General features: G+C 38.2%; 1 protein-coding gene across 3 annotated transcripts in view; it reads left to right on the plus strand.

Annotated features, from left to right (window-relative positions):
• Nucleotides 1-19,991, plus strand: part of SLC26A3 (solute carrier family 26 member 3) — a 37,684-nt gene extending 17,693 nt beyond the window's left edge. For all 3 annotated transcript variants that reach the window (XM_017889597.1, XM_017889599.1, XM_017889598.1), the window contains 13 exons: nucleotides 2,413-2,560; nucleotides 2,672-2,785; nucleotides 2,890-2,967; nucleotides 5,974-6,069; nucleotides 7,464-7,570; nucleotides 9,038-9,107; nucleotides 9,200-9,292; nucleotides 10,884-10,979; nucleotides 11,605-11,838; nucleotides 13,660-13,714; nucleotides 17,518-17,660; nucleotides 17,779-17,843; nucleotides 19,587-19,991. In XM_017889597.1, the coding sequence (XP_017745086.1) occupies nucleotides 2,413-2,560; nucleotides 2,672-2,785; nucleotides 2,890-2,967; nucleotides 5,974-6,069; nucleotides 7,464-7,570; nucleotides 9,038-9,107; nucleotides 9,200-9,292; nucleotides 10,884-10,979; nucleotides 11,605-11,838; nucleotides 13,660-13,714; nucleotides 17,518-17,660; nucleotides 17,779-17,843; nucleotides 19,587-19,653 (1,366 nt within the window). In that variant the 3' untranslated portion in view covers nucleotides 19,654-19,991. The remainder of the gene's footprint in view (nucleotides 1-2,412; nucleotides 2,561-2,671; nucleotides 2,786-2,889; nucleotides 2,968-5,973; nucleotides 6,070-7,463; nucleotides 7,571-9,037; nucleotides 9,108-9,199; nucleotides 9,293-10,883; nucleotides 10,980-11,604; nucleotides 11,839-13,659; nucleotides 13,715-17,517; nucleotides 17,661-17,778; nucleotides 17,844-19,586) is intronic.
• The last annotated feature ends 2,168 nt before the right edge of the window (nucleotides 19,992-22,159 follow it).

A 22,159-nucleotide genomic window follows, 5' to 3' on the forward strand; every position in this document is an offset into this window, starting at 1 on the left:
AAATAAATGTATTTTTTATTTTTTTAAAGAAAAAAATTTTATTACCAGATCTTCATGTGTTGTACTTCATGAATCTCAAACGTCACTTTTAATTTTAAAGTTTTAAAGTGGAAATTAGGCTGAAACTGAAAGACTATTTCTAGGGTTTCCTTCTAGTCTGCCACTTTCAAGTGATTTCACTTAAGTTAAACATCTTGGGAGACATAAACCAAATAGAAAAAATAAATAAATAAATGTAAAATCAAACAGGATCTTGTCAGAAGGGTTTGGAAAATAAAAGATAAACTTAAGATCACTGAGTTACACCTTAAACACCTCAACAACAGTCTTATTTAGTGAGTATATTTTCAATGTCAGTGAACCTCTCTCCACAGTGTGTGGGGTATGGGAACGGGTAACCATTACATTCAACAGAGAGGCAGTGTAACCTAGTAGGTAAGCTCAAGTGTTCTAGAGACAGAGTGCCTGAGATTTGATTCTGACTCACTTTTTGAGCTTGAGCACATTACCAAAAACTCTGTGCCTCAATGTCCTTGGCTGTAGAAATGAGGCTAAAAATACTAGCTATCAAGTAGGATTCTTTTAAGAGTTAAGTGAGTTAATACATGTAACATATTTAAGTGCCTGACTTACAATAAATGTTCAAATTACACTACTATTGTTACTAGTTTAACACCTAAATTAGGTAGCAAGCGCTTGAGCTTTTTATGTTCCATTTTTTTTTTCTGGGTGATAATTGAGTAGGTATTTTAGGTTTTTGTTGATTGCAAATAGAATATAACTGGAAGGTAGTGATTATTAATTATTGCTAACCTGCTGTTCATGAGTATGCCACCTTAGAAGTTATTTTGCAAAGTCTCATATACTAAATACAAATAATTTGGCTGAGGAAAAGTGCTCATTGAAACAGTAAAGGAAACATAAGGGGTATATTCAGATTCCAGAGGGATCCTGTAATAACAGCTAACAGGTACTTTGTGTTTTACAGTGTGTAAATAGTATTTGCATTTATTATTTGACCCTCCCACTAAACTGTGAAGAAAAGAGAACAAGGCCGGGAACCATGGCTCACGCCTGTAATTCTAGCACTTTGGGAGGCCAAGGCAGGTGGATCACTTGAGGATATGAGTTCGAAACAATCCTGGCTAACATAGTGAAACCCCGTCTCTACTAAAAATACAAAAATTAGCCGGGCATGGTGGCGGGTGCCTGTAGTCCCAGCTACTTAGGAGGCTGAGGCGGGGGGGTCTCTTGAGCCTGGAAGGTGGAGGTTGCAGTGAGCTGTGCACTCCAGCCTAGGAAACAGGAGACCCCCATCTCAAAAATCAGAGAACAAGTGTTATTATCCTCACTCTACAAATGAGGAAATTGTGACTCAGGAAGGGCAAGTGGCAGAGCCAGGAAATGAACCCAAGTCTTTAGACTGTAAATCTTCATCACACCATTCTGTCTATGGTGTTCAGAGACCAGAACAAAAGAATAATAAAGTCCTGGTTATTAAAAAAACAAAGCAACATTCCAAGCTAACTTTTGGATTTATAATGGCATCAGAATATGGTATAATAGTACTTCTTCAAAATTAGAGCTAAAAATGTGGAACCATAGACATTCACAAAATGTGGAAGAGCAATTCAGAAAGAGTTGATTGGACCTAATTAACCCATTTCCAATAAGTCTGATGTCAGAAATAGACATTTACAGGAGTGGAACATTTTAGTAAATTGATGTTGAGTTTGAGATGCATGCACCTTTTATAATACAAGTAGTAAATATAATTGAACTGATCTACATTCAAGAGGCATAAGCACAGAAGTATGCCCTGTGAGTTGAAGGTTTTTCTGACATATATCACCTTAAGGAGAAACCCACTCTCCATTAGGGTCATGGTTGGCTCTAGCATTTCTGTGTAGTGTAGGGCAGTCCAAGGCCCATCTGTTTACCAGGAGCTTTCCATGAAAGGTTATTATTATCAATGGAAAGAAGACTTTTTTGCTTTCCTTGTCTCACAACTGTGTTTGCTCAAAGGGCCTTCATCTATGGATAACTGTCGGGAGCATTTTGAGTAATACTTTGCAACCCAGCATAACAATACAAGCGGAATAGAAGACATTTTGCAGGAAGCTTATAGGAATACATATGCACATTATAACGTGGTTCTACTGGCAAAATCATATCTCATTTACCACTATCCTTGGATTGAATTTGCAATTTTTTACCAAATTCAGGCAGTGTTGTTTTTCAGCAGTAAGAAAGCAGATTGCAAAGTTGTCAGTGGAGCTAAATTCTTGTTAATCATACTCCAAAGTGAGACACAACTCAGCCTAGATTGCATTCATTCATAGATTTGTCCAATGATTATATCAGTTTATAAATTGGTTGGTGACATTCAGACTTGCTTAATTTTGATTTTAGATTTGAGCCCCCTAAAGCACCTGATGTGACGGTTTTCCAAGACACCATAGGAGATTGCTTTGCCATCGCAATGGTTGGATTTGCAGTGGCCTTTTCAGTTGCCTGTGTCTATTCCCTCAAACACGATTACCCACTTGATGGCAATCAGGTAAGTATACAAACTACACTGGGTCTCAATGGGCAACTTTAAATAATATTTTGCACACATAATATCAATGGTGCCACTTCTGAAAAAGGTTCCTTCTTGTTTTCCTGTCAGGAGTTAATAGCCTTGGGATTGAGCAACATAGTCTGTGGAGCATTCAGAGGATTTGCTGGGAGTACTGCCCTCTCCAGATCAGCAGTTCAGGAGAGCACAGGAGGCAAAACACAGGTATGTCAAGATCTTTGCTGCAAGCACCGTCCTAGCATTAGTAACTAGGAAATTCAAGCCAGGGGAAAAGTTGAGTTGGTGATAATAATTTTTTATCCTCACAGATTGCTGGGCTTATTAGTGCCATCGTCGTGCTGATTGTCATTCTAGCCATTGGATTTCTCCTGGAGCCTCTACAAAGGGTAACACTCTCTTTGGATAGCATCTCTCCTTTTGGTGGTAAATCAAGGACCCTGGTTCTTAAATTCTGAAAGCACAAACTAAACTAGGGGAAAGGAGGTAATGACAAACTCTCAAGTACTCTTCTTAGCCAATACTCTGTGTGAGCCAAAAATATTTCTTTTCCCCTGGCAACGTGTTCTGAATGTTAGGAACACAGATGCCCAACCTGCCTTACCTCCTCTACACTTTGCATGTGCATAGCCCCAAACAGAATTAATGTTGAAATAGGAGGGCACCTGGCACCACACCTTCAACATGCATGCACTGAGTTGAGGTTTTCTTAAAGGTTAAGGTAATCAGGCCCTCTCTCTAATTCAGAGAATGGCGCTACCAGCCACACAACTTGTTCTTAGGAACACACCCTGAAGCTCCTAGAACTTTGGTTTAACTCCAAGACCAACACTGTTGGATTGTGGGATGGGAGTGAATAGCCAGCACAGACCTCCCAGCCCTACTCTCATGCTCCTCTGCCTATAAGCTTGAGGGTTTAGTTTAATGCTTTGTAAACTGCTGCAGTACTCAGATGTAAAACATACCATCAGACCCTGGAAAGCAAAGGCTCTCTAGGAGACAAGACGACAGTAAATATATTGTTCCTGTGGTTTTAATATAATTTTGAGGTGGTACATGGAGCCCTGCTGACCTCCTTCTAATCCTGGCTCTGCCACTTATTATCTGTGTGATTTTGGGCAAATTACTAAACCTTGCTGAACCCAAGTGTATTTGTAAAATAGAAAGACAAATAATACCCACTATAGAGAGTGACTATAAAAATAAATAAGAGCATGTATGTGAACTACTTAGCTGACGGTTTGGCATATGATAAATACTTGATAAATGATAGTCATTATTGTTAACATTATTATTCTTCTACATTGCATTACACTTCTGGCTACAAAGGACACAGAGATATGATACAGCCCACCAATGTCTATTGGCTGTTACCTAGGCCTTTTTTCCTTGTTGGTTGGTAGCCGAACGGTGACTTTGGTCCCAGGTTTCTAGACTCCCAGTGTGGCCATCTCAAAAAGCTCACTGGCCAAATCCATCTTCAAGCAGGGCGGAGAAAATTTGCTAAAATATGCATTCTCCATAGGCTATACTTCTGATTTCAAAATAAGTGGCATAAAAGGAATGAAAAAGTCACCACTAAAGAAACAGAAGAACGTATCTCAATAAAAATAAACACACATACACTCACCCCTACAGAGAGAACTCCACCCTCTCATGCTTCTCCCTGGGTGTAAACTTGGGTTCTACCTAGCCCACATCAATTTGGAAACACTAAAGAAATAATTACCAAATGTTGTCCAAGATTTAATCAAAGCCCCTTTTTAAAAGGGTCCTGTGATATGTTCTTTTTAGATCATTGTGGTCAGGAATGTCTTTGTTTCATTCACCTGAATAACTATTTTGCTTCTTTTTATCATATGAAGGCAAAATAACCCATAGTAAAAGCTCATAATAGATATTTGTTGAGTTCTCACTGCATGTCAGCAGAGCTCTAAGCATTTTATCTTCATTTAATCCTTTATATCAAATGCAGTATGGATACCAGGTTCCTGCGGAAATTATCCCCCTTTCCTTTCTGTGATTTCTTAATGCTCTGTAATCTTTACTTTAAAAGTACTCTGTTATATATGTATGTCATTGTAAATTATTTCAAATTGTTTTTCCGTAGAATACTGACTAGATGGGAAATAATGCCCAATAAAAAAAAAAGAAGTCTCTTCGCACAGGTGTCTCTTGACATATTTTATACTTAGAGAATTTAAAGTCCTGCAAAGTGGAGAGGCCTGTTGTACAGTCCTCTGAATTCTTCACCTAGCTACCACAATGGTGACATCTTACATAGCTGTAGTACAATATCAGTACAATACATTAGTATAGTATGTTAAGTAGATTACAGACTTCATTCAATTTTCAGCATTTTTTAACTGGCATTCACTTGCGTACCAAATTTCTAGACCATATTCCTTCTAAGTTGTGACTTCTATTCTCACAGTTAGTAAAATTAATTGCTTAGATATTATATTATAAGGATTACCTGTGAAAATTAGAAATAGGCAGATCAGTTCTACCGTCCTCAAGATATAAAAATAAAAACTGTGTATGGCTTTTCTTTGTACATTGTGTTTTCATGGTATAGCAGTATACAAATTCCATACTCTATTCAGAATAAAACAACATAAATTGGCAGGGGGAATGGGACGGTGAGGGGCATGTTCCTACAATTATGTTAAAATCCAAAGAACAAAGAGAATGTACTTAGCTATTCAGCATTTTTCACCCTAACTATCACAATACCTACAAGACAAAAGATCACATTCTGGCAGTGGAAGAATTGGAAGCCTGAAGTGTGGCTGTAGGGATTAGTACTGGCCTGGGAAATACTCATTCATTGGCTCAGCCACTCATTCACTGACTAATTTTAAAGCCCCTCCTATGTGCGTTTAACATAGTAGGTTCTGGGGATACAGCAGGAACTAGATAGATATGTTTCATGCTGTCTCAGAAAGCCCACCTCAAGTCATCTCATTCCAGGACCTCAAGCTCCCCAAGCTATTATTATTATTATTTTTAACAAAGACCAACCCCCTTCTCCTTGACTCCAATAAACAAACACACATTAGACTGTCTCTGCTTGGGAAGAATTTATTCCAAGTGTTTATCTGTCATATGTCTGAAGGTCTGCCTTTCTCTGTCCCAAGGTGCAGGCTACTAAATGCCATCAGATGATCTATCTCATAATCACGTCACTTTGGTGGGGACAAAGTCATTCATAGGAACAGGTCAGAGTACCAGTTCTGGTGTGTCCTGTGTGGCATCGCACACCGGAAAAGGGTGTATGCTTTGATTTGCTTTGAGGCCCTTTAAAGCACACACTTATCTACAGCCTTCACCTTTGCTTCCATATGATTTATTTCATTAACTTAAAGTACATCTCATGTTTATGTTTTTCACAGTCCGTCCTGGCAGCTTTAGCACTGGGAAACTTAAAGGGAATGCTGATGCAGTTTGCTGAAATATGCAGATTGTGGCGAAAGGATAAATATGATTGTGTAAGTAGAGGCAATAGTATTTGAAAGAGAGATAAATCACAATAGCATTTTAACGTTAATGTGAAATGAATGTTTATATGTAAACTAAGTGAAATTTTGTTTCTATATATCTGTTCAAAATAACCTTAGTTTGTTTTATTTGTTATTTTTAAATTGCATACTCTAATGATCGTTTTCTCGGACTTTAAAAAAATGGGCTACTTTTAATTTAAAAGAAGAGGCTCCATGAAACACTAGTCTAGAACTTCCTTAGGCCTATTCTAAAAGTTCTTGCAGTAATCCGAAATACCACAGAAACTCTTGGAATTTTAGGGTATGCATGGCTTCTGTTTTTCATTACATAATGTGTTTGTTTTCACAAATCTGTGGAGAACTTAATTTCTGAACATTCCTTTTGGAAATACTCTCATTTGGAAAGGCTCCCCCTTGCTCTCACATGCTTTGCTATTTTAACAAGGTCAAAGTCTGGTGTAAAAATGCTTGCTAACATACCTTTAGGTATTTAAAGATCATAACTAGTAAACTACAGTTGGTTTACTTTTGTGGGGTATTTTAATACCCTTTTGGCATGCTAAAATTCTTATAAAGATAGCAACCATCAATTAAATCCACAGACCAAGAGTAAAACATTAGTATAAGCTCTACCAGTTAATTTGTTGATTTTTTTTTTTTTTTAAGAGATAGGATCTCCCTCTGTCACCCAGGCTGGAGTGCAATGGTGCCATCCTAGCTCACTATAACCTCTAACTCCTGGGCTCAGGCGATTCCCCTGCCCCAGCCTCCTGAGTGCTATGACTACAGCTGCACACCACCATCCTCAGCTAATTTTTAAAAATTTTTTGTAGAAACAGATTCTATGTTGCCCAGGTTGGTCTTGAACTCCTGGCCTCAAGTGATCCTCCCACCTCAGCCTCCCAAAGTGCTGGCATTACAGACGTAAGCCTTCATGCCTAGTCTAATTTGCTGATTTTAATGAATAGCAGCTGGTTATATTAGGTTGGTGCAAAAATAATTGCAGTTTTTGCAATTATAGTTATCACTGTGACAGACAATTCCATTTCCTAAATGGGTTGGAAATGGGATTAGAAATGAATACACTTTCTTTGAATCCTCTTATGTTTGCTTGTGTTTTGGTGGCCCAGAACCTGAGCCAGCAGAAATGACCTCTTGAGACAAGCGTCTTCTGTGCACTTTGCTCCCTTGCCCAAGATGACAACTTCCAACTTCCAACTTCCACCACGTCTGGCAAAGTTTTAATTTTTTTTTTTTTTTTTATAGAGACAAGGTCTCACTATCTCTACAAAAAAAGAAAAAAAGTTTTTTTAAAGACCCCATCTCGACATTGTACTTTAATCAAAGTAAATTGTAGTGTATGTGTTGCTTTCTTTTCACAGTTAATTTGGGTCATGACCTGCATCTTCACCATTGTCCTGGGACTCGGGCTAGGCCTGGCAGCTAGTGTGGCATTTCAACTGCTAACCATCGTGTTCAGGACCCAATTGTGAGTGCTCAAAGTGCTCTGCATCCAAGCATGCTTGGACCTGCCCAAATCAGAAGAGAAAAAAAAATGCCACTGGCTAAGAGAACAGTAGTTGGTTGATAGGTGTGCATTTCTATCAGGATGGGATAGTTTATCCTCCCTCCAGTTGCTCATCTCAAGGCCTGAAGGGCAATAGCATGGCCCAGCTTTGGAGTATCAGCCCAGGGAGGAGACCTGCTGTTGGTCTGCTCCTGGCTTTGACTCCAGTTCAAATAAATCATATAAATCTCTGAGTCTGTTCTCCCAGCTATAAACCAAAAGTAATTCTATTCCAAGCAGGTTTAATGTCTTTGCCTTGTACTTGTTAAACATGGAAATGTGTTACTGAGACTGTGAGATTCTTTCCATCTAGTGGATGGATTTCTTTTATAGGTTGTTAGATTGCACTCATACCTTTAAAATATGGAGCTGGATTAGAGAACTTCTCAAAGGCTCCTCTTTAAAAATTCTACAAAAGCCATTTGGAATTCTTGATTTTTAATAATAATTCAGTCCAAGCATCTTTTTTGTTATTGTTTATTTATTTATTATTTTTTGAGACAGAGTTTCGCTCTTGTTGCCTAGGCTGGAGTGCAATGGTGCAATCTCGATTCACTGCAACCTCTGCCTCCTGCGTTCAAGCAATTCTCCTGCCTCAGCCTCCCAAGTAGCTGGGACTATAGGTGCCTGCCACTGCACCTGGCTAATTTTTGTATTTTTACTAGAGATGGGGTTTCACCATGTTGGCCAGACTGGTTCATGAACTCCTGACCTAGGGTGATCTGCCCGCCTCAGCCTGCCAAAGTGCTGGGATTACAGTCATGAGCCATGGCGCCCAGCCTTGATTTTTAAAAATCTTTGCCATGTAACATCACTGCCAAGTGGTTGCTAAGCCTATTTTGAATTACATGGTGTGACAGAGAAAGAGGCTTCCTTGGGAACTAAGGAGTTCTAGAACAGAAGTTGTTATCACAAAGTCAATCCCTGACTGATGGAATACATCGATATTGAAATACTCCTGCACTCTTTCATTTATTTATATTTCATTCCGTTATTTACTGGGAACCCATCAAACATAGAGACAAACTGAATGGTCATAAGCAAGTCATTTTACTTTTCCATGTCCTCATCCATACAACTGGGTAATCATATCTGCCTTACCTCATGGAATAACTGTGACATTCAGAAACAAAATGGCAAAAGCATATGGAGTGCTTTGTAAACTGTAACATGACAAATGGGAGGCACTTTTTAGGTGTTGTGAAAGGACACAAAGATAAGTAAAACAAGGTGTTCACCTTCCAGAGCCTCTGATGGCATGATAATTCCCCAACCTTTTACATTTTGAAAAGTGAGCCTGCTTTGGTATGCTGGGAAAAAAATCAGTGTTAGCCTTATAGGCTTAACAAACATACATGAATGATTTACTTGGTGTTTTTCTCCCGACAGTCCAAAATGCAGCACGCTGGCTAATATTGGAAGAAGCAACATCTATAAGAATAAAAAAGATTATTATGATGTAAGGGAGATTCATTTTTTTCTTTGACTTGCTAAATGATATTAAGTATGGATCTAATGGGCACCATCTAACAATGCTTCTCTGCCTTATAGATGTATGAGCTGAAAGGAGTGAAAATTTTCAGATGTCCATCTCCTATCTACTTTGCAAACATTGGTTTCTTTAGGCAGAAACTTATCGATGCTGTAAGGTTTGGGGTTATTTAATTTTTTTCCTTGTAATCTCACTGAATATCTGCAAATGTCATTATTCTGTAAGGTCATTGTTGAGGCTGGGTTATGTCACATATGTTGAGGTGGGGTTGTGTCAGTGTTTTTTGTCCCATGTCCCAGAGCAGATGAAACAACCTTATGGGAGTTTGTTAATAGGTTGGGAAATAAGCCTTTTCAGCTGACATCTAATATAGAAGAATCATTTTCTCAAATTCTGCTGTAGAGTAAAAAAAATTTACCACATTTTGGGCTGCTGGCTTTTAGTAGGTGTCATCCTACAGATTTTCTTTGGGCATCAACTTCAGAAACAATGAAGGAGCATTTAATATTTGACCGCATCATCAAGAGATTCAGTATAGCAGTTGTAAATGAATAGTTAGTACGAATAACAATAAATACTGAGTGTCCCTCGCAAACTGAAGAGATGATGACAAGGAAGCAATCTTGACAGTTAACAAAAAAAATTCAGTCCTCCCTCTTGAAACATGGCTTTGGTCTCTCTGTACCTTGCATAGAGCCTCTGCCTTAAACCTTAACTATTATTATTAGTTTGATATGCATCAGATATTTTTCTACCCACTTTTTTGCTGTTGTTTGCAAAATGAGATTATATTGTATATTTGGTTTTCTGTACTGCCCTTTTCGATTACTCTAGTAAACTTCCATCTAACTATATTTTTTGTCAAGGATTTGTGTTGGTTTTTTTTTTTTTTTTTGAGACAAGGTCTTGCTTTGTCACCCAGGCTGGCATGATCACAGCTCACTGCAACCTCAAACTCTGGGGTTCAAGCAATCCCCCTGCCTCAGCCCCCCAAGTAGATGAGACTCCAGGCATGTGCCACTATACCCCACTAAATTTTAAATTTTTTGTAGAGACAAGTGCTTGCTTTGTTGCCCAGGCTGCCCTTGAACTCATGGCCTCATGCAATCCTCCCACCTCGGCCTCCCAAAGTCTTAGGATTGGAGGCGTGAGCCACCACGCCTGGCTGAGGATTTTTTATTACATAATTTGATCCTCCTCTCTTATTTATCTGGAACTAAATATTACAGCAATAAGAATTCATTAGTGTCAAAAAAAATAAAAAAAAACAAAGATTACCCTCAAATATAATACTAAAATTATAAAATAAAATTATATAATAAACATACAATTATATAAATTTTAATAAGATAAAAATTACATACAAGCAGAATATTTACGTAGGTGCCACTCATACTCAATAAATAGAAAATAAATAAAATAAAATCCCCTAAGAGTTGTGTAGGTTCCAAACACAAACAGATTCAAACAGAGTTTATGTCCATTCATGGATAATTTATGGATGAATCCTGGACTGTGTTATACAAAAGCTTTTGACTGTTGGTAACTGCACACAGGTGGAGCAGACCATGGATCTGACACAATGTTGTTGCTGATATTGTTTAAACCACGTTTAAATTTTGTCACAAATATTTTTATTATCTGTCCCAATACCTCAAATCACTCCAGTTAAAGTTGTTAGAATTATGCTATATACGTAACAGAATATTGAGTACTCTTGTAACATAGCAATGGGTTTCTCAGGTTGGCTTCAGTCCACTTCGAATTCTACGCAAGCGCAACAAAGCTTTGAGGAAAATCCGAAAACTGCAGAAGCAAGGCCTGCTGCAAGTAACACCAGTAAGTTCCTTGACCACATTTCTATGCATTATACCTAAAAGCTTAGTAAAGGATGATTCAAGGGGTTAGTTCCATTCCTTTAAGTGAAATGCAAGATAAACAAGGGATTTCATGTATCAATGAGTGTTATATTTTAAAATGACATCCTTTTGAGGGTCTCCCTAAAATTTTTATTCTCCTGGGAAAAGCACCAAACACAAGTGTCTACAATCTTGTTGTTGTTTTGAGACAGTGTCTCGCTCTGTGGCCTAGGCTGGAGTGCAGTGGTGCGATCACAGCTCATTGCAGCCTTGACCTCCCAGACTCAAGTGACCCCGCCACCTCAGCCTGCAAGTAGCTGAAACTACAAGCACATGTGCCACCACGCCTGGCTAATTTTTTAATTTTTTTGCAGAGATGGGGTCTTACCATGTTGCCCTTGCTGGTCTCAAACTCCTGGGCTCAAGTGATTCTCCCACCTCAGTTTCCTAAAGTGCTGGGATTACAGGCATGAGCCACCACACGTAGTCCAATTCCATTGTTTGGCTCAACTCTGAATCAGTGCTTCTGAAACTCACTGGCTATCTCTGACATACACAATGTTTTTCTTGGTCACAGTTTTTACGCTTGTTATCCTCTCCTGCAGAAAGGATTTATATGTACTGTTGATACCATAAAAGATTCCGATGAAGAGCTGGACAACAATCAGATACAAGTACTGGACCAGCCAATCGATACCACAGACCTGCCCTTCCATATTGACTGGAATGATCAGCTTCCTCTCAACATTGAGGTCCCCAAAATCAGCCTCCACAGCCTCATTCTCGACTTTTCAGCAGTGTCCTTTCTTGATGTTTCTTCAATGAGGGGCCTTAAATCGGTAATTTCTTTGTTCTTAATGGAAACAACCAATCAATGACTGAAGGTAAAAAAAAAAATTGTATTTGTGGGCTGGGCACAGTGGCTCACGCCTGTAATCCCAGCACTTTGGGAGGCTGAGGTGGGTGGATCACCTGAGGTCAGGAGTTTGAGATCAGCCTGGCCAACATGGTGAAGCCCCATCTCTACTAGAAATACAGCTGGGCGTGGTGGCATGCACCTGTAATCCCAGCTACTTGGGAGGCTGAGGCAGGAGAATGGCTTGAACCTGGGAGGTGGAAATTGCAGTGAGCCAAAATTGCACCACTGCACTCCAGGAACAAAGCGAGACTCTGTCTCAAAAAAATAATAATTGTATTTGTGGAAGGATGCTCCTTTAGGTAACATGCATTTAATTAGAAGCAAATTATAATCTTAGAATATTCCACGGAGGGAAAGGTGGTGTTCAGTGGACTCTTGAAAACGGCATTTTCCATGAGACTGTGTACTATATTGAAGGGAATCAAATCTACAATACTAATGTATGATGAATCTGCTGGTGGACAACTATGCTCACATTCCTTTCAAATTTCAATTCTGTGGTGTTTTCAAATCTTTGTGGGCATAGTATCTAAATTATTCTGAAATCAGAGAAGATCTGGAAAGGTCCTGGGAAAAAATGTAAGAGTGGATCCTTTTGTTTTACTCCTCATTCACTATAAGCTGATTTTCACATGGCTAAAACCCAAATAGATATATGAAAGAATAAATGTCACATGTGATTTCAAAACACGACTGACAATCAGATTGCAGCCTGTTTTCTTTACACAGATTTATCACATTTCTAAAATAAATTAGTTTCTAACAGAAATGCAGAAACATATAAAAGAAAATTTAAGAAATTCTACATCTTTCTCTCTTTTCTTGGATTTTCACAAAATCTGCCCAAGTGAGAGCTGACCTAAGATAAGACCTATTAAGCATGAACTGGATACATGTGAACTGGATACAAAATTAGAAAATGGAAGAATTTTTTTTAATGTTAACATCATGTAACTCTTAAGTCTACTTGCGTTTTCTTTTCTTTTTTTGGTTTCAGTTTTTGCTTATTTTAGCTTTTGATTACTTTAGCTTACTGTTTCTGCATTTTCACACACACACACACACACACACACACACACACATTTATTTTTTGGTTCTAGCAGTATAACACAAAGGACAGGGGTTCTAATTCTTAGTTAAGTGCCTAGAAGAGGTTCTGAAAGTGTTTACTGATGACGGCAATGATATTAATGATATTAATGATCATCTAACCTGATCAACAATATAAGCTACTTTTCTTACCTTCCCTGATCTTACTCATATCACTACTGGTATTTGTTCTTAGCCTAGAGACCAGAAAAATGTATAAAGATTCATTGGTGCTAGATATATCCATTCATTGTGGACAAGAGTAATTAGCAACTCATGATCCGTAGGTTCTTTTTTTAAACTTTTATGCAGCAAGAAAGCTCTAGTTGAGATCATCCCAAAGAAGACACTATTTTAAAATTAAATCAGAGTTGTTCTTGTGAGTCTGAGACAGAACATTTTCCCATAATACTCCCTTCAAGAATGATCATTTTTAACTTCTTACTGAGGAGAAGGGCTCCTTTATTGGGGTTTATTTCTGTCATAGAGGCTTGGTTTTAACTTTAGTATCTCTTGACACTATTATCTCTTTTCAAAATGTTAAAGCTTCTGAAAGCAATATATCACCCGTAAGGTATAATTCTGATTGTTTTCTTTATATTTCTGACAAGTGAAACTGTTCCCTAAGGAAGATATACTTTCTTTTTAACAGATTTTGCAAGAATTTATCAGGATCAAGGTAGATGTGTATATTGTTGGAGTTGATGGTAAGCGGCTTTATTTTTGCTTTATGTTCTGACAATCACTTCAGGCTCAATGCCAACTCTCAATCTAGACAGCCTCTCCAAAGAATGAGTATTTTATATAAACAAGATGAAAATCTAATTTGCAGCCAACCCAATAAAAATCCCTATGGAAACAGCATCTTTGTATTTTAGTTATGTTGATATGTAATTAAATAAATTCTACAATTTGAATCCTGATTTCATAGGCAACAAAGGAGGATTAACTATTTTTCACTCTAAATTTCCTGAAAAATTAGCCTCGTTTTCTGTCTCTCTTCCTCCCTTCCCTTGCACTCTCCAGCCCATAATAATTTGGTTTAGCTTCACCTGCTGATGAGACCATCCTTGCCAAGGTTATCAGCAATGTCCAGATTGTCAGGATTAACTGCCTTCGTCTCAGGTCCCTCTGCAGCAGCGTACTTAAGCATCAGGCGCTCTCTCTAGCATTTGTCTTTGAAACTCTCTCCCTTCCTGACTCTGGCAAGACATTTCTGATTCACCTCCTACCTCTCAAACATCTCCTCAGGGTCAGACATTGGTTCAACTCCCACTCTTTCAGTCTTCCCAAGCTTCAACCTTACACTCTATACCATGGTTCTAATTCCACAGACTCTTTCTAGTCAATTTCCTACATGTTTACGATTTCATGTATATCTACTTGTTAATGAATCCCCAAACTATACCTCCAGCCCAGACCTTTCTTCTGAGCTGCAGACCAACGGACTTGACTGTCCGGATATCCCCCAGGCACCTCAGATACACATTTTAAAAACTACGTATATGATTCCCCTCCCAAAAATACTTCTTTCCTATCACAATCACTGCATCACTGCTTACCTAGTTTTCCAGATAGAAACCCTGAAACCATCAATTTCTCCTCTCCTTCCCTCTAGTCAGTGAGTCACCAGGTCCTATAAATATTTCCTCTTAAATCAGTTTCTATCCATTTCCAGAACTTTAATCTAGACCCTTCTCATTTCTCAACTAGGCCTTCTAGAAGGACTTTCTAACTAATATCCTTGTCCATCCCTATAATGCTCTCCCATCCCATTTTCTGAAGAAAGCTTCTTCAGGCAGTTTTCCAACAACAACTGAAAACATTCTTGCCTTCTTATTTCCTGTCTCTTCCCTAGATCCTAGGACATCATGGGCATTCAGTAAAGACTTACTGAATACCTACTATTTATCAGGCACTGTTCTGGGTGCTGGGAATACAGCAGTGAATCTGACAAGCCCCTGTCCTCATGAAGCTTATAGTCGCATCAGAAAGCCATATAATAAACAAATAAAAGCATATTTCAGGTAGTGATAAGTGCTAAGAAAAAAGCAGGGTTAAGAAACAGAGGCTGGGAGTGGTGGCTCATGCCTGTAATCCTAGCACTCTAGAAAGCTGAGGCAGGCAGATCACTTAAGCCCCAGAGTTTGAGATTAGCCTGAGCAACATGGTGAATCCCCATCTCTAAAAAAAAAAACAAAAAATTAGCTGGGTGTGGTGGTATGTGCCTGTAGTCCCAGCTACTCAGGAGATTGAGGTGGAAGGATGGAAGGATCACTTGAGCCTGGGAGGTCGAGGCTGCGGTGAGCTGTGATCATGCCACTGCACACCAGCCTGGGTGACAGAGCAAGACTGTCTCAAATTAAAAAAAAAAAAAAAAAGAAAAGAGAGAGAGAGGAAACAGAGAGAGAGGAAGGAAGGAAGGAAGGAAGGAAGGAAGGAAGGGAGGGAGGGAGGGAGGGAGGGACTGCTGATCAGGGATGTCCAGCAAATGACATTTTTAGTAGAGACTAGAATGAAGTGAGGCAGTCAACCTTGAAAGTACTTAGGGGGAGCTTTTTAGGGAGAAGAGACAAGTGGTACACAGGTCCTTCGAAAGGTATAAAATTGGCATCCTTAATCTCTCCCTTTCTACTGGATCCTGTCCCTAAAATATACAGACGTATTCCAGTTTCAAGACTTTTTAAAAAAAACTTTTAAGTTCAGGGGTACACATGTAGGTTTGTTACATAGGTAAACTCGTGTCATGGGGGTTTGTTGTGCAGATTATTTCATCATCCAGATATTAAGCCTAGTACCCATTAAGTTATTTTTCCTGATCCTCTCCCTCCTCCCACCCTTCACCCTCTGATAGGCCCCAGTGTTTATTGTTCCCCTCCATGTGTCCATGTGTCCTCATCATTTAGCTCCCACTTATAAGTGAGAATATGCAGTATTTGGTTTTCTGTTTGCATTAGTTTGCTAAAGGATAATGGCCTCCAACTCCATGTACCTGCAAAGGATATTATCTTGTTTTTTTTTTATGATTATATAGTATTCCATGGTGTATATGTACCACATTTTCTTTATCCACTCTATTACTGATGGGCATTTATGTTGAGTCCATGTCTTTGCTATTGTGAATAGTGCAGCAATCAACATACGCATGCATGCATCTTTATAACAGAATGATTTATATTCCTTTGGTTATATACCCAGTAATGGAATTGCTGGGTCAAATGGTATTTTTATCTTTAGCCTTCTGAGGAATCGCCACACTGTGCTTATACAGTGTTGGTGGGACTGAAAATTAGTTCAATCATTGTCAAGACTTCCTTATAATTAAAAATATCCCCTTGATCCCAGGAACCTTTAATTTATTAACAATTTTATCCTTTTCCATCATCCCAGATATCTTGGAAAGTATCTGTTCCTGCTGTCTCTGCTGCCTGGCATTCTTTTCAGTCTTTATCAAAGATTATCACCTTCCTTCTCACTGCACGCCACCCTCTCCATCCCAGATCCTGGTGGCCACAATGCCCTCCATGCTCCCTCTCCCTCTATCACTGAAAGCTTGTCTGTGAACAGAAGAATCCATCTCCATGATTGTGTACCTTCTCTTCCTCCACTTTTCTCCAAATCCTAGGCACTTTTAGATGGTACCTGCTCAAGTTTTCCCAGATACCCACCAAGAGGTAACTTTCTCAGAATTTTCATAGTACTTGATCTCTCTCTCTCTTATATATTCAACAAAAAATATGAAGACATACTATGTGCTGGGAATTATTCTAAAACTAAGAAAACAAGGGAAAAAACTAGATTGCTCCTTGCCCTCGTTATTATACAACACGTTTTCTGTCAGTACTACAGGAATATATAAATAAATGTTCTATCTTCCTTGAGGGCAAGATTCAGGTCTAATTTATCTTTTGATCTTTCTTATTACTCAGCCAGAGTTTTGCACATGGCAGACATAAGGTAATAGTTGGTTGAGTAATCTATGTAAATGAATGCTGTTTAGTGCCTACAAAAATGGGATTTCTCAAAGATGATTAGAGAGGTAAGTGGTAAGGAAGATGTTTTCTCATAAAACCCAGCAGCTTTGCGAAAATGGGCTACAATAAAGAACCACAGCATATCACCGGTCCATAAACATATGTTCCATTTTGGCAGAATCCTAAACTTTAATAAGAACCCACACTTGATACTCCAATCATTAAGCAGGGAGATCAATTCACTAGGCTCCTGCCTAAATGAATTTTCTTCTAGGAACTACTGTTTTTCATTTGCTCCTTTGCCTTCCTCCTTTTACATTAGGGCATTAAATTTTTTTTTTATTACAAAGGTATTTGTTAGTTCCAAAAGACATTGTACTAAAGATAGACCGGTATTATACCACTGCAACCTACAAATAACCAAATGTCAATGAAACGCACATTTGCAAATGGAAGGTGAAATTACTAGCCTCAAGGAAAAACTGGTGGTCAAACAATTGTTTTTTTCCTAAAAGTTACTGTTTTTTTCTCTTCAGATGACTTCATTGAGAAGCTTAACCGGTATGCATTTTTTGATGGTGAAGTGAAAACCTCGATACTTTTCTTAACAATCCATGATGCTGTTTTGCATATTTTGATGAAGAAAGATTACAGTACTTCAGAGTTTAAACCCAGTCAGGTACCAGCTCTTTGATGACTTTCACAATTGCATAAGCAGCCACTCCTTAAATTTCTCTTTATTTTTCAACATTAAAAAAATCAGCCCCTAATCCCTATTTCCATTCTCTTTTTCTCAGGAAAAAGATGGAAAAATTGATTTTACCATAAATACAATGGAGGATTACGTAATCGGGAATATCAGGTAGATTCTTCAACAGGTTTATCTTCACCTAGACATCACAGCAAAAAAAAAAAAACAAAAAAAAAAAAAAAAAAAAAAAACACCTTCAAAGTAGTGAGGCCACTTCCTGCATGTGGCAGAAAGTCCAGCACTTGCTTGAGCGTCTGTGCCTCATCCCTTGAGAACTGAAACAATGCTAACCAATTTCACAGGGAGTTTTTGGGAAAAGAAACTCAGACCCGTACAAAAAAAGGATGAAAAAATAGTGATAACAGATTTCCGTTAATGCAATATTGAGCCTATCTTCTTTTATTTTTCAAACCACTTACAACAATGCTCTTATTCTGGCCCTGTAATAATCCACGTAGCAGGGAAGGTATTGCCATTTCCATTTACAGGTGAATAAGCAATGAAAATGATAAGCTAATACACACCTCCCAATAGTCAGATGCTTGAGAAGTCCCTAGCACAGTGTCCAGTCAAGCAATGAAACAAGTTTCTATCCTTCCTTACTAGAGTGAGTTGCCAATTCAGCATTTAGCTGGAGAGTCCCACTTCATTGCAGATGTTCATTTCTAGAACATTCAGTCCTTTAAAGCAATGTTTCTAGTTTGGGAAAAGTAGAATCACAAATTAAAATGGGTTTCTGCTGTAGGCCAGGTAGATGGCAGGTGTATTACATTCAGTATCTCAATCCTTATAACAATATACAAAGGAGATATCTTCATTTTCCAAATGAAAAAAAAAAAAAAAAAAAAACAGGAAACAGGCTCAGAGAGCTTAATTTGCTTGAGGTCACACACCAAGTGACCCCAACAAGATTGCACTAAGATCTTTCTGATGACAAGACCTGTCTTCTGTTCACTATAGTACACCATCTCTATCCTCTGGTGAAAAACTAACGGATTGAAGGACCAGAGAAAGAATTTAATGATTGTCTTCAAGCATGGCAGGCAGCTGGTGGTATTTCTCTTAGTTGAAAGGTCTCAAAAAAGGAATTTCTAGTCAAAATGAAAAAGAAATGTATAGCATAAGATAAATCTGGAACATTATTAAGAGTGGTATCAAGTAGCAAAGGTCAGATGAAAAGGCCATTCCAGAAAACTGGATAGACCTGAGTAAGAGGCGAACATAGATAAGCACCATGATTCTGTCTCCCAGGACTAGATTCCAGAGAAACCCAATAAAACTGGCACCTTGCCTGAGTACCTTATAAGAAGAGCCTCGCACCAGAAATCCTCTCCTCAGTAACTGCATTCAGAATTGTCACCAAGTATTGGAGGATAAAGGGTAGGAACAGCATTTAAACTTCATGTCTGACCCAAACACTAGAACCCATTGTCTAACAAATGTAGTCAGCACATTGGTGGACCTTGGCTTCCCCTTATTAAAAAAAGAAACATTTAACACCAGCATTTTGTCCGGCCTCTAGGAAGGTAAATCATCAGCTGTGGATAGGCCACCAGTGGTGACTGGGGTAAAAGCTGAATGTACCAGGTCAACACACAGAGTTCTTTGGAACAAATGTGAAGAAAGATATTGCTACAACACACTGTGCCATTACTTTAAGTTAAATTACGCCTTTGAATTACAATGTGGTATCACATGAATCTATGTTAAACAAGTAGTGATGGAAGATACTTGATTATTAAAATTCAAGACAAAAAAACTGATTAACTCTGGTAAATTCTAGCTCCTAAGATGTGATCATTGTAACAGAACTTGACAAGTGTTTTAAAACAGTAACTTTCTGTCTTCTTCCAGGTACCAGGTGAAACAAAATTCTAATCAACATATAATTCAGAGGGATCTTCATCTGACCATGACATAAAAAACAACTTTATACCCAGAAAGTTATTGATAAGTTCATACATAGTATGAAGAGTATTTTTAACAGAATATGTTTCAAACTTTGGAACAAGATTGTTCTAGTATGGCATATTCTTCACATATCTAGTATGAAATTATGTAAATATTCTTAATTTTATATCTTGTAGATTTATCAAAGGACAAAATTTATTTTGTTCATATGTATTTTTGTAGCAGACAGGTTTCCATCCTAGTCACTACCTTCATGCATATGTTTAGCAGTGTATTGACGCCACTGTTTTGAATGTCATAATTTATACAGGTCATACTATTTCCATTAAAAAAATCAGTTGTACAGTGGATGTGTCTTGTTAAATTTGTTAGCTTTCTGAAATGTGCTTGCTGTGGGTCCCGTTATATAGTGGTCTGGCTGGAAACCTGCTACATGAGAATCTTCTAACAGAACCCCTTTAATCAGGCTTCTTTGCTCAGATTTTATGATTACCAGTTTTTCAAAGCATCCAACCTCCTATCCAGATTTTAAACACAATCCTCTAATGTAATATCTGTAACTACATAGATTTAGTATGAAAACTATACAAGCTAAAAAATGAGAAAGCTTTTTTAGCTTTCTAAAAAAACTAAAAGGAAGGTGAAAAGAAAAGATGGGTAGCCAATTCTTCCTGGTCTCAGTGGGAACAAGGAAAACAGATGGCAGAGAAGTAGTATGATTCTTCTTTTTCACTGCTGGTTATTATTTGTAACTCACAGGGCAGAATAACAGCTCTAGAGCTCAATTTATCTGGAGGAGGAGATTCAGCACACCTGCTTCTCCTTTTCCACTGGCATGGCTCTTGGTGAAAATTTGTATTTATGTAATAGTTAGAAATATCAGCACCAACAGAAAAATATTCAACGCCCTTTATTAAACATCAAACCACTTCGTCAAAGGGAAAAGCTGTCCCAATTGTTTTAGATCTTACCTCTGAACATTGTTGTCAAAGTCCCTTTCCACTCTGTTAGTGTCGTTGAGAGGGCTTATCTATTGGACTTAAAACTACATACACAAAGGTAAGATACAGGTTATTTACATAGCCAATCTTAAAACTGGAGTATCAGCACTCTCTTATTTTCCCATTTTTTGTAGAGACAGGATCTATGATGCCCAGGCTGTCTCAAACTCCTGGCCTCAAGCAATCCTCCTGCTTCGGACTCCCAAAGTGTTGGGATTACAGGTGTGAGCCATTGTGCCCAGCCATACCACTCTTTATTAAGTGTTTAACTTTTTGAGTCCACACCTTATAGAGTCTCATACACCCTATGGACTTTGGGGGAAAACACACACACACACTTTACGTATAAAATGCCCCACAAATCTTGGGTTAAGAACTTCTCCTCTAAAGAGGGCAGGAAGTCGAAATTGAAAACAGGAGCCTATTTACTCAATCATTTGGTTTGAAGTTGAGGCAAATGCCTTATATATAGGATTGTCGTTGAGGTCTCCATTTTCCCAAGCAAAGGTGCCCTCTGCATTCTTCTTGCCAACCAAATCAAACCAAACCAAACCAAACCAAACAACAACTCAAGAAACAAGCACAAGCACTCCAATTCTTGTGCCCACAACACAGTACATTCAACCTTAACACCTCAGAGGTTTACTTATCCTTATCGTTAAATGTTTTTTTCTTGTAGGCCACTAAGGTTGGGTACACTTCTAGTAATGGGAATACATGGGGCTGAGCTTCTACTTGGCTGCCTCAGAGCACATATTGGAAATTAACTAGTACCAAAATCTGATCCCTAATTTAGGAAGAGGTCAAGAGACCATGTTGGAACATAAAAATAAACTTATATAAACCAGAGCGAGATTGGAGGGGAAAGGATGCAACTGGGAGACAGAACAACTTGTGAAGAGACAAATACATTACAGAAATTCAGAAAGGGTGAAAATAATACATGTTGAGCAGTTTATCTTTAAAATTACTGTATAAGTTATTTAAGCATTTGATACATATTTTTATCTAAACACAGGAACTTACCACTTAGAAATGTAAATGAAATATTTTAAATGGCTGACCCTACACTGCATGAACAAGAATATAAAAGAGGGATATTTAATTCACGTTTCTAGTATCTTCATCTGGATTTCAACATGTCACGGCTGACCTGTTCATCTTCCCTAGTCTATCAGCATCTTTTCTACCTCAGTTAATGACAACTCTATTTCTCTTAAGCTGATCAAGCCAAAAAATCCACCAGGAAATCCTATTGACTCTCCTTTTAAAATATAGTCATTTAACTCTCAAAATAGCCCCAACAATGTCGGTATTATGATTTCCCCTACTTTTTAAAAAAGCAAAGTAAATGAAGACTCAAAAGCAATTAACTAGTCTAAATTAGATAGTCACAGGTGGTAAAGCCAGAAATCTGTCTGGACAGTCTAACTCTATACAACTCAGGCTTTTAATTATTAGAAAACATCACCTCCCAAAAGAAATTAAGACCTAACTAAAAACTGATTACAAGAT

The sequence above is a fragment of the Rhinopithecus bieti genome, unplaced genomic scaffold, assembly GCF_001698545.2.
Source record: "Rhinopithecus bieti isolate Rb0 unplaced genomic scaffold, ASM169854v2 scaffold_18688, whole genome shotgun sequence".
Classification (NCBI taxonomy): Eukaryota; Metazoa; Chordata; class Mammalia; order Primates; family Cercopithecidae; genus Rhinopithecus; species Rhinopithecus bieti.